Source organism: Sebastes fasciatus, chromosome 9, assembly GCF_043250625.1.
Source record: "Sebastes fasciatus isolate fSebFas1 chromosome 9, fSebFas1.pri, whole genome shotgun sequence".
Classification (NCBI taxonomy): Eukaryota; Metazoa; Chordata; class Actinopteri; order Perciformes; family Sebastidae; genus Sebastes; species Sebastes fasciatus.
Window position 1 is genome coordinate 15,777,271 of NC_133803.1, and position 13,315 is coordinate 15,790,585.

Below are 13,315 nucleotides of genomic sequence, written 5' to 3' on the forward strand. Positions count from 1 at the left end.
TAGAGGTGTGCTCTCTCTCTCTCTCTCTCTCTCTCTCTCTCTCAGGTTAACATCCCAGTAATCCCAGGGTGCTAATGGTAGGGACTTTATCTCCCTCTGTGCTGCTTCCCTAACGATACACACTACCAATACGCACACACACTACACCAAGTTGTTAAGCATCTGTACCAGGGATCCCTCCCCAGACACCCTGGACTCCATTAGGCCTACACTGAACTGAGCGAACTCTGATAAAAGCAGCAGGCCTCATGTCTGACGATGTCTCATCTCCCTCACATGCACTTTGTTGATCTATTTCTGCATTTTGGTAGTCAGTTACTATGGCTGTGTCCACAAATTACTCCCTGCTTATACTGTGTAACCCTCCACCATAACATGGTGAATGTGTTCACGATATAGTGCCTTCAAAGATTCCCACAATGGAACAAAAAAAAGCTGTCCATGACATGTACACTACTTTCTGATAACAATTCCATAATGCAATGTGTCACATTTTAGAAATCCACAAACTGATTAATAAGAGTCCAAACTCTCAACTTACTGCTCACTAAACTACGGAGTGTAGTTAGGAAGTAGCGAGTGACACAGCCTATAACTCAATGGACTGCATATTATGTTATACTTTGATATTAACCCAAACAGGAAACAGGAACAGACAGGAAATAGAAGCAATATAAACGATTTAACTATTTTCTGGTGACCTTATAGGCATCTGTGATCCACGTGGAAACAAGAGTCTTCACTCCACTAACGCTTGAAGCACAGGACTGGGATCTGCTATCACTCCCAAATTGATTGATTGGCAGATCTTTTAATAAATGGATTAACACTAACCAACATTCAAAAGTAATAACTAAACATTAATGATTCAATTAATAATTAAAATAACTGAACATCTGAGCTGATTAACGGCCATACAGTAATTGGAGTAAGCATCAAAAATGACATGTAATGTATTTCAAGTTAAGTTACTGAAGGGCGTTTTAGATATGTATACACCTTAAATTAACTTTGAGACTCTCAGAGGATATTTTGCAGCATTTCATGACATATACAGCTCGAGATGTTCCAATAGCATTTTTTACTTCCCGATACTAATTTGATAACGGAACTTGCCTTATCGGCTGATACCGAGTACCGATCGGATATGGCAACAGCAGAGTGAAGACTACTGTTTTGGAGCGGTGAAGAAAAACTGATTTTCGTTTTTTTCTGGGTTAATGAATTCTGGTATTGGATCGGTGCCTAGACTGGCGTACTCGCACGATACCAGATACTGAATTTTGGGTAGTATCGGATGCATTTCCGATACTGGTATCGGTATCGGAACAACTCTATATACAGTAATCCACCTGCTTGATGACTAATGCAAAAAAAAAAAAGCCCGAATGGGAAGACGCACCACTCTGCATTTACAAGTGTTCTCTACAAACAGTTTTGTACCTGCTCCGCCATCTAAAAATAGTGTTTGTAGAGCTGTGAAAGGAGTGAGTCAAAGCAGTTTGTTGCACAATGTGCACCAAGACGACCATATCGCTTTAGCTACCAGACAGAAATAAAAGGTGTGAGGCTGAATAATGGAGGGGAACTGACAACGTAACCTGTGACTCTAAAGTCCTTTTATCTCTTGGGTAGTCTTTCTGCACGTGTCGCTCATTCGTAATGTTTCTCTTTGACTCTGACACCTCTCGGTCAGTCTGTTCCCATCTACTGCATACTGGGACACAGTGAGAGCTGGAAGGCCACCAACAGGGATAAACAGCGCACAAGCAAGGGCAGCCAAGGAATAAAAACCACTACTGCGAATCTATATGTGTGACCGACAGCAACGGCCTAAAGTTCACATCCCTCGAGTAAACACAACTGACAAACAAATTAACTTTAGTGTTCGACTTTGTTGTGTGACAGTGTATCGTTAAAAGGTAGCAGCACGAGCCAAACAACAGCGCTAACGATGAAAATAGAGAGATGTGGATGGACGAAGAGAAACCAAGCCAAAGGTGAGGAGACAAAGACACAGAGAAGGGAGTGAGGGAGATATGTGTGAGGACAGAGGGAAGGACGCACGGCAGGTGAGAAGGGAAAGTTTGTTATCCTCATGGACGGTGCTGGGCACAATCCAATCAATACAACTCTCTCCTCTCCTCATCATCGCTGTCTCCTGTTCTCTTCTATGAAACATGACCCTTCATAGGGACTATAAACCGCCTATGCAGATCAGCATCTCAGAAACATCATTTTCACACGCACACAAACACAGATGAAAGTAGAAGGTAACTTGACTGAGAAGTAGATCCGTAAATTCACTTGACCTTATGAATCTTTTCTTTTTTTGGGGCCCTGATAGCTCACTTCTTGTTTATGCTGAGGTCAAATAACATTGCCAGCAGCATAATTCAAAACCAGGCCCCCATGGGCGCAAAGTTCAGTAAATGTCACTGTTATTGAATAGATCTCTCACGGTCAAATCTCCCAACATTCAATACGCAGAATGCAATGAATGCTTTCTCTAAACACGAGAATAGTCCAGACAGTGGGGGAGTTTATTGTAATACGTACACCTTTGTTTTTGTTCCTGTTTCCATCAGTTGCAGCTTATAATTTGCTTTCATCTAATATTAAATGCCTCCTTTTTTTTGTTTCTCCCACTAGTCTGTCCGAAGCACATGCAGAGCTGACATTGAAACAGGGTTCACCGCGTAACTGACATGTAAGACAGGAGGATAAGGAGGGAGACCCACGTGCATTTCAGTTCCTCCTCCATCATATGAAAAGCTTTGTCATCAATAAATCACTCGTGTATGCATTATACATGGCTGTCTGTGCATCCAAGCACACGCATGCACACACACACACACACATACACAAGCAAGAACCCACAAAAACCCACTAAAGCACTCACACATCTCCAAGTTTTTTTGCATCTTGGCCTGTGTTTGTCCCATTTTATAACACGTGTTCTTATTTGTCATTTTAAAAAACGAACGCAAACGTGACCTCACACTCTTCGCAACTCCAAGCATTCACCCACAACAGGGTTAAAATACGCCTATAGGAAGCAATGATTAACAAATCTGCAGAGGATGATCACACTGTAACGACTGACCACCTAATGTCTCGTTAAAACAAGGAAGGATGTGCAAATATTTAAGGAAGCCCCGTGTGACGTAGTTTTACTAAACGGACTGACAATATTAGGAAACGCTCAAAAAGTCAAGAGGCAGGGAAACAAAACGCTCCATGTGTCCGTGCAGCGTTCGCCTCATCTGGAGACGGGTATAAGCTATAAGATCATCGTGCACAAACAGGTGAAATATATTTTTGACTTTGAGCTATCACGTGTATGAAGACATATACACACACACACAAGCATTATGCAAACTCACACCTCACATGCATACCAACAATGAAAACACACAATGAAGAAACACTATCACACACACGCACATTCAGTGCACAAGGTCAAAGATGCTCTTGAAAATGGGACTAGTGTCAACTGAAAACAGAGACTCCACACGTGTCTTGATTTATGCGCAGATATGAACATGTACATGAATGTATGTCTGTGTGACGAGGCAACCTCCAGTTGATCTAGGTAGTCAAGCTGAGGGAGATGTAGCACACACGCACAGAGTCACGCTCCGATGCTGCTAGTGGAGCGGAGCAGATGAAGCCACCAGCCAGCCCAGCCAGCCAGCCAGCCCTCGTCTGTTACCTTTCTCTTTTGTTCCCGGGACGCTGCTCTCCTGCTCTTCCTCCGCTTCTCCTTCTCGTCCTCTAATGCATTCACATCCACTTCCCCCCGATTCTTCTTCAATTGGGAGGCCGCGTGAGCCATGATAGGCTATAAAAAAATTTGTAGAAGCACCACACACTACACACGCGTGCCTCACCTGAAATCCCAGAGAAGTTCAGAGGCTGTAATTGACAAAACCGGGATCTCAGAGGAAAAAATCGGGGTAGAAAAGGAAAGGGGGGGAAAGGGAAGAAAAATGCCCTCCTTGAAAAGGAGAATGGAGAAGAGTAGGGTATCTTTTACATTTGTATGTATATCCTGTGTGTCCTTTCTTTTGGTTGTTGCTCTGGTTCTGGTATTCTCTCTCTCTCTCTCTCTCTTTCACTCTCTCTCTCTTTTTTTCAAAGTGATGGAAAGACGGGAGAGAAGAGACAGCAGCTTCTCCTCATCTCCTCCTTCTCCTCCTCCTCCTCGTGTGTCATCCGCTGGCAGTGTGAGAGGAGCGCGTCCAGGAGAGGTGAGGACAAACCGGATGGAGAGAAAAAGAGACACGAGCATCACCAGCACAGAGGTGGAGAGAGGGAGGAGAGAGAGAGAGAGAGAGAGAGAGAGAGAGAGAGAGAGAGAGAGAGAGAATGGAGGTGGAGGGAGGGAGGGAGGGGTATGGTTACTACGGCAACCACGCTCTGTTTCAGTCCGTCCTCTTAAACGTTTCTTTCTCTCTCTTCCTATTTCTCCTTGCTCTGGTCCCTGCTGCTGTATACCTCGCCTGGTGCTCCACCATGCAGACGTGTGTGTGTGTGTGTGTGTGTGTGTGTGTGTGTGTGTGTGTGTGTGTGTGTGTGTGTGTGTGTGTGTGTGTGTGTGTGTGAGAGATACACTCTGAGAGAAATAGATAAACTGTGTGTGTGAGAGAGAGGGGGGGGGAGTGAGTGCATGAATGAAGCAAAGGCACCGGTTAGGAAAGCAAAAGGAAATGGTGGCGGGGTGCAAAAGCAGAATGGGTGAGTGTGTGCATGTGTAGTGTGTTTGTATAACCCCCCCCCTCCCCCCAACCCCACCCCCAACCCCACCCCCCACCCCTACTACCTATCTACTATGACACACACACACACACACATGGATACACACAACCAGCTGGAGGTGGCTGGGATGGGGAGAACATGCAAAGGACACGGGTGATGGCGAAGAGGGAGGTAGGGAGGAGAGAGACTGGACGATCCTGATGGGAATAGTGCACAAATATCACACACACACACACACACATACACACACACACACACACACACACACACACACACACAAACACACACACACAAACCAAATCAAAAACCAGTCAAGTGAATGAACCAACCAGGCAACAAATTAATTAATAATTTAATGACTGCAAATGTCAAATTTAAGAAATAAATTCCTATTTCCCTTATTTCTGAGTCTCTGTGCTTCTCTAACCTCAGTGTGGTCATCCCACCATCTGGGGTCATAGACACCGTGATGGAGAGGTCAAACGGGACCGGGGGAGCTTTTGTTTAGCCAAATCACTCGGTCTTTGTTGAAAACAGAGGAACAGAGGAGGAGGAGGAGGAGAAGAAGGATGAGGAGGAGGAGGGAGAGACAGGAGAGAAGATCTACACAGAGAGAGGAAGAGACAACAAAAGATCCCGTTTGATTTACTGTGACTGAAGAGGGGAGAAAAGAAAAAAACACCAGACGTCTTATTTAGGATGTCCTTCACATCGGCCGTGCTCACGTCAGACATGGCAGCGTGGAGACAGACGGAGCACGCAGCGGCCATCTTTATGTTTCTTCCACCCCCCCCCCCAGCCTGACTGCCTGTGTGTCAGAGGCACCTATGAGCCTGGCGGGTCCTGTCGATACCGAGAGGCTGCCTCATCACATGCCTGTCTGCTTTGGGTAAAATCTACTGTGCCTCTGACTGTACATATGGACTACATGGGACCCATATGGAGAAAAGCTGTGAATGAGAGGAGATGATCGGTCACTGCTGCTAGAGAAAGAGGAGTACAACCCTCCGGGGACAGATGACAGGTTTAGCCGGTGGACACCAGTCGTGTAACGATGTGAGCGTGAAATTCCCCCTTTTCTCTTCCTCAAATATATTCATTCATCCTCCCCGTTTCATTTTTTTTTTCTTTCTTTTCAACCCCAAATCCCAGCCACCAGCATGAGGGGGGGGGATGAAGCTGATTTACAGCCCCCATCATGCATCAGGGGGTGTCACATTATGCCAAATTATCATGCGGTTGCTAGGCGAGAGCCAATGGGGTGGCTTCAGGGACGACAGGATGGATGGATAAGGAGCGTGGAGAGGTAAGAAGAGGGATTGGGAAGAGAGGGAGCAGGGGGTGGGTGCATGTGTGCAAGTGTATGGAGATGCATGGAGAAGATAACAGAGCATATGTGCACATGATAAACAAACCGCTATTCTGGAAAAAAAAAAATGTCCGAGAAGAGATATGCAAAGAGGAATCATAATGAATGAACAGGAAATTACAATCCTTCAATAGAGCAACACAAATGTTCTGCAGCTGAAGGAAAACGTTGTGAAGAAACGGCACAGAAATCTGCGTAATTGTGCAAAAACAATCGTTTACTATAGCTGCCAGTTCAACCGCCTTTTCAAAAATTCCTCCATTGATAAAACTCCATTCACAGTGTGATAGCCAAAAGAAGACCATTACCTCCCCTTAGCCTTACTCGTAGTAAAAGCCACTGCCAAGGTGTCCTATATTTCAAACACCAGCATTTTGCAGGCAAAGAAAAAGCCTGTCTACTACTACAGAGCAGAGTTGGCTGGTGGCCGGTGAACTCTAGAAGTGGACATTTATTGGATGTTTTCCACCGTTCTCCAGGCACTATGCCATACACACACATATAGCCAGAATAAAACCAGCCACTACCAGAACGATAAATCACTAAATGAAGAATATGTTGCATCAGTGCATTGTTAGGATGGTTTCATTTAGTAGTAGTAGTAGCAGTAGCTATTATTAGAGCTTAAAGGATTACTCAATTAATCAATTAGATGATTGACAGAAAAATTAATTCGCAACAATTTAGATAATGCAATTTTCTAGATCGAACAATCAATAGAGAAATTAATCATCTGATTAATCAATAATGAAAAATAATTGTTAGTTGCAAATAGGGCCGTCAATCGATTAAAATATGTAATTGTCAAGTCAATTTGTTAAGTATTTAATACTCTTATAAACCCGGGAGTGGGCAAATGTGTTGCTTTATGCAAATGTATGTATATATTTATTATTGGGATTTAATTAACAACACAAAACAATGACAGATATTGTCCAGAAACCCTCACAGGTACTGCATTTAGCATAAAAATATGCTAAAATCATATCATGGCAAACTCAAGCCCAACAGGCAACAACAGCTGTCAGTGTGTCAGTGTGCTGACTTGGCATTTGTATTTTAATATACTGCCATGGATCTTCACTCTATTTAAAATTGAGCCCGCAACAACCTTAAAATCGCAAGTTGTGTTAATGCATTAAGGAAATTGGTAGCATTAAAACAAATTTATGTTAATGTGTTATTATCACATTAACTTCAAAAGCCCTAAATTGAAGTATTGTATTAATCTCACACTGACTACACAAGCAAAGCCAAACTTTCTAAATCCTCGTATGTTTTCAGATGCCCCTGAGACCGTGTTGCTTGGGTCAGTCAGTCTCTTATCTGTGGTGAGTTGCCTTCTCCCCAGTCTGTGCATCTCACTGCTGCAACTCTCACGGGTGCAACAAGACCAATCACAGCATCAATCTCATTGGCCTCGTTGACCTCCGCAGCCACAACGGTGTGTCCCTACACACTAACAAAAACAAGCAAAGCAAAGACAGCATCTGGAGGGCTTGAGCTGGACAGGTCACTGGAAGGTTACGGAATAACCAAAACACATGAAATTACACTGATAACTTTAATTGAAGGGTTACAGTCGGTCTTGACAGAAATAGTTTTTGAATGGAGCTGCAAGAAGCCGAGTGACCGGCTTTCATCTGAATTTAACTGCCCATGTTAGGCACAAGTTCCTGTGACATAGAAATGAACCAAACATCGCTTCCCTGTGGTCATTTTACCACCTCATCTACATTATTCATTTACATCCACAAACACAGTCATCATGCTGCATTGTAGTGCAGGGACTGCAGTTTGTGAATGGACAAAGTCACAAACTGTAGTGCGTGTGCTGTTGTGTATTATATAATAAGAAGGGAAAATAATGTTTTTACTTATTTATCTGCCTCACATTTATTTTTATTTAATTTTTTATTATTATTACATTTTTATTATTATTTAATTTTTTACATTCTTTTATTGTATTTTTTTTATGAGCTTTATAATTTATATTAGCACATTATTTGTTTTTTCACACTTTATACATATATTATGATATGTCCTTTGTCATTTTATTGTTTCAAGTGGGTAGCGTTCTCATGTCATGTGACTCAGATTTTAAATTTGAACATCTGTTCTCACCATACTACACTCCCTGAAGAAGAGTTGTTGAGTCGAAACGCGTTGGTGGGTGTTATCCATGTCTTAATAACGGATTTTTAATTGACAATCAGAGTGCCTTGGTTGTTTTCCAGACTGCCATCCTATACCAAGGACTTCCTTTCAAAGTAAGCTAGACAGTCACTGTTTTTATTGTTATTTGACTACTTGCCCCATCTTTGAAGAGCACCTGTTTTTTTACTTCAACATTTCCAACACAGAGTTTCCTGACCCAGTTCAGCACTCAAAATTGTTTCTTCATGTATCAAACATTCCTTCCCTGTGGTCATTTTACCACCTCATCTTCATTATTAATTAACATACACAAACACAGTCATCATGCTGCATTGTAGTGCAGTGACTACAGTTTGTGGATGGACAAAGTCACAAACTGCAGTGCACGTGTTATCATGTATAATACGATAAAAAGGGAAAATAATGAGCAGTGCATCCTCTGTGGTCCAGCTGGACTGCACTCATTATTTGTACTATACTGCCCTCTAGTGCTCAACAGCATCAACAGTCCCAAAATGTCCTCAAAGTGCACAGTTGGCCTGATACACAACATTTATTAATAAAAAAAAGCTGTTGTTGCTGCCATTAGAAACATAATCAACACCAATATATTAACATAAACCGAACTGTGATCAAACAGCACCAAAACAAGGGTTGAATTCAGGCAACATAACCTCAAATGTACAATATATGAACACATTTCACCTGTTCTTCATGCACATACCGTCACTCATAAAAGGAACTCTATTTTCAAGATTTAAGATGTTTGCCTCTTAAGGCTTTCACACCTGAAACACAAGATCTCCACCCAGATTCAAGTCTAACTAACTATGCAATGTGAATCTCCTCCTTTCCCCTCTCTGCTGGCCCCCCCAAGTGTGCAGACATCTTCGTCTGCTCTGACTGGACTGGTAATGCCTCCAGGAAGAAGAAAAAGAAGGTAGAGGAAGGAGAGTATGAAAGGTGTGAGGTCAAATGGCAAGTGGTTTTAGACTGACGGGAAATAGATCCACCCACACAGAGAACCCCCCCTACACTACCACACACACTTGGCCTGAAGGCTAATGCATCAACACGGGGGTGAGAAGAGGAGTCGGATATATCATAAAAGCACAGTATACAAACAGAAATAAAGGGTAAGAGAAGGGAGGTGGAGGCGATATCTGGATGGAGTGAGAGGTAAATTACAGGCAGAGCAGTGCAGGCAGAAACAATGTAGAGACAATTAAAAAATCCATTAAGGACATCTAGCACAGAAAACATAGATCAAAACAAATTAATCACCAAGCATCAATTTGTATTCATATTCCACTGTGGCTCTGCCAGCCTCGCGGTATCAGACAGTGTGTGAAGGATGTTTGCAGCCTCGACATTAAGGCCACAGCTGAAGGCAAAAGACGGTAGTTGTTTTGGGGAGTGTTTTTTTTTATACTCTCTTCATCATTTACACATCCACTCTGACTCAACCAAACACACAAACTGGGTCGCACTCACACACACAATCTCTCCCCCACACCTTCTATTTTTCTTATCACCCCCCCTTTTGTTCCTCTTCTCAGTCGTCATCTAAATTACTCTAATGTCTCCCCTCCGGATAAACAAAACACACCATGAGATGTGCGCTTTAACCCACTTAGCTAATAGCTACCAATAACCTACCTAAATGTGTGTCACGACCAAGCGGTCCCCTTCAAACCAGACCAAAATGTCCTTGCATGGTTTCCCCACTGAGGGGCAGACAGACATTCACAGTGGAGGGGATAACACACACATATACACTCACACACACACACATGCTCACACAGGCAGGCTTTGAGGTGGGGTCTTAAACGGCTGACTGACTGTTCTTTTGTTAATTTGGTGAGGAGAATTGCTTAGCAATGGTTATGTTTTCATATGCAGTGATAGGCAGAGAGAGAAAGATAAAAGGGAGTTGCACTTGCACACTCACATATACAGATTATGTGGGTCATATTGAAGCCACTAAATTAATTTATCAACAGGAAAAATACCAGGGATGCACCGAATACCAATACTCGGATAAAATAATAATAATAATAATAATAATAATGATAATGATAATGATAATGATAATGATAATGATAATAATAATAATGATAATGATAATAATAATAATAATAATAATAATAATAATAATAATAATGATAATGATAATAATAATAATAATAATAATAATAATTGGATATTGGGCCGATAGTGACTGAAATAACTGGATTGGGTATTGGTGATAATGGGGCCGATCTATTCAATATAATTCTATGTTTATATACTATATACATTATATACTGAAAGGTTTGACCAATTTGTTGCTGCATTAACCAGGTTTACACTTGAATTATATTTCCTGTTAATTTTGAAGATTTTTTACCAAGTTGTTGGTGTACAATTTATTATTATTATTATTATTATTATTATTATTATTATTATTATTATTATTATTATTATTATTATTATTTTAGGCTTTTTGCCTTTATTTGATAGTGACAGTGATTGTTATGAAAGGGGGAGAGAGAGGATGACACGCAGCATAGGGCCAGGGGTTCGATTCGAACCCTGGGCCGCTGCAGTAAGGACTCAGCCTTGGTACAAAAGTACACAATTTAACTCAATAAATCTATATCTAGATTTACTTGTTACATTTTGTTTTACAAAGTTAAGAAAGCAACGTTTAAGTCTAGCCTGATGTTGCCTGATACATAAAAGAATGATCCCAGTCACCTCCACACAGTGAGGCATTCAGCTTATTAATCAAACACTGGTATCTGATCGGTTGTCGGTATCGGCCGATACCTAAAGCCCAGGTATCGCTATCGGTATTGGGACTGTAAAAGCCGGATAGGTGCATCCCTAAAAAACACTTTCTGTTACTGAAATGTGGTTACAATGCAAAGTGGGAAGATTACAAGGTTAAGGATGATCAATGAGAGAAAAACAAGCCCTCATGTCACTATGCATAAAGAAATCAGCTAGAATTTAGATCAACTTAAACATCAAAGCATGCTTTTAAAAAATGATGATTCATGTCGTGTTAACTGTGAAGCAGGCAGTGTACCTACTAATCCACCGCTACACAGTACGTTACAGGTTACCCCAGGATAAACCACTGGGGGCAAGTGGGATTTACACATGAAACAAAAAGGATTGGATTTATGTTTCTATTACACCAGTGGACGGTTTTGCAGTAAAAGAACAAAAGTTAGGTTTTCAAGCACATTTTCAAGCATTTTAAAAAAACACTATCTGGTTTTTGGTGGAAGTCATGTTTACAACTCCGAAACCACTTGCAAGCAAAAACTGCAATGTATTTCAATTTGAACTGCCCAAGAAAAGGTTAATTCATCTTGACAATACTGTGAAAATGCTAGAAAAACCGGTCACATCTATGTTGCGTCATCTGCCATTTCACCATGAAGCCAGTGTTGTGGAACAAAGTCACTATGAGGAGAAGCGAGAAAACACAATCAAGAATTTTAAATAGATTGGAGCTTTTTTTTTTGCCCGACAATATCTCCAGGCTATTGCGATGACTTCAACGGGCTATCCGAATAACAACAAGAACAAACACTGTTGTCTGTTGATTAAGAATTTCCGTTAATCAATGGGGAGTTAATTTCTTGGCTGAAACAAGTGGCGGTCTGACTGCGGCGACTGTGCAGAGGGGGAAGTGATCCCTTTTCTGTTTTACACAGAAATGGCAGCAGAAGAATAAACAATTTCACGGTCTGTTGGGGACAGTTATACACGGCGTTGCACAATCACACCCAGTTTCTTCCTATTCATAGGCTGCTTTGTATCAGCATACCGGACTGCAATAAGTCATCTCACCGAGGCACAATACAGCTACGGCTTTAAAAAAGTAGGCAATGTGTCGTACAAAAGAGCGAGAAACACAATTGGTCATCTTGGCCCTGGCAGTGTCTAAACTCTGCAGTGATGCAAAGTTCCATTATATAACGAACAAAAATGTTCAATGCTTCTCCTGTGCTCTTCTCTATTAAAAGCGTCTCTTAATTCTCAGCACATTGCTGTTATGTTGTCCAGGAAATGGACAGAATGATTATATTTGTGGCCAGTGCTCGAAGTGGGCCGGTACTCACCGGTATCGATACACTACGTCTTATACACTACTTTTCTATAGCAATAATAATGGTCCAAAATGATGTCAAATTGTATAGTTTTAAGTCAAAAACCTTCAAATCTTCTTGTTACCGGAGGACCCCAAAACCAAATATCTCCTAGTATCTTTTATGCTCTGCAGAAATTCAGAATATGTCTCTTTATCTTTTTGCATAATATGTAGGAGCATCCTGACTGGGACACTGCTCCTAAAACCTGAATGACTAGCTCACACACCTCAGCTCTGCATGCATACCTGCCTGTCTGTCTGGCTGGTGTTGATTCCAGACTATAGACATCCTATAGAATAATACTATAGGCTACAAATAACAGAGGAAAGCATTTTAAGTATTAACACTACCGGTAAATATACAAACACACCACCTTAACCCTATAATGTTTCAGTTTGAATATTATTGTAATATTATAGGCCTATAATGCTTAAAGAAATAATAAATATATAAATAGGAGCAAGAGATTGCCGATACCGGCTGATACGCACGCCAACATGTGAACAAGGGGAGTACTGGCACTTATTTTTTTCCACTTCAAGCACTGATTATGGCTGAGGAGAAACTTCAATTTGGGCATTAATAAAACACAATTTCCTGACGGTAACCATTACGAGCCGGCCTGAGTGGTTTTTAATTGTAAACATTATGAAAAGAAAATTGTAGTGCTTTTACTTTGGTATCATGAATCTAATGGGAGGGCAATGGAAGATGAAGGAAACAAAACAAAAACAAGGAAAGTGGAGGTGTGACTCGTTGACAAACTTTATCTCAACTGACGGTGAGAAACGATAAAGAGAAAGAGAGAATTAGCAACCTGTTGATGGCTGAATACGCAGGTAAACGACGAAGGCCTCACAGGTCATGACCCTGTCACTCC

The 13,315-nt window shown here is 41.5% G+C and overlaps 1 protein-coding gene across 1 annotated transcript in view; it reads right to left on the reverse strand.

The window, feature by feature from the left end:
* Positions 1–4,230, reverse strand: part of LOC141773994 (ankyrin-3-like) — a 120,918-nt gene extending 116,688 nt beyond the window's left edge. The window contains 1 exon segment of the mRNA XM_074646242.1: positions 3,716–4,230. Coding sequence (XP_074502343.1) covers positions 3,716–3,838 — 123 coding nt within the window. The 5' untranslated portion in view covers positions 3,839–4,230.
* Between the last annotated feature and the right edge of the window lie 9,085 nt (positions 4,231–13,315).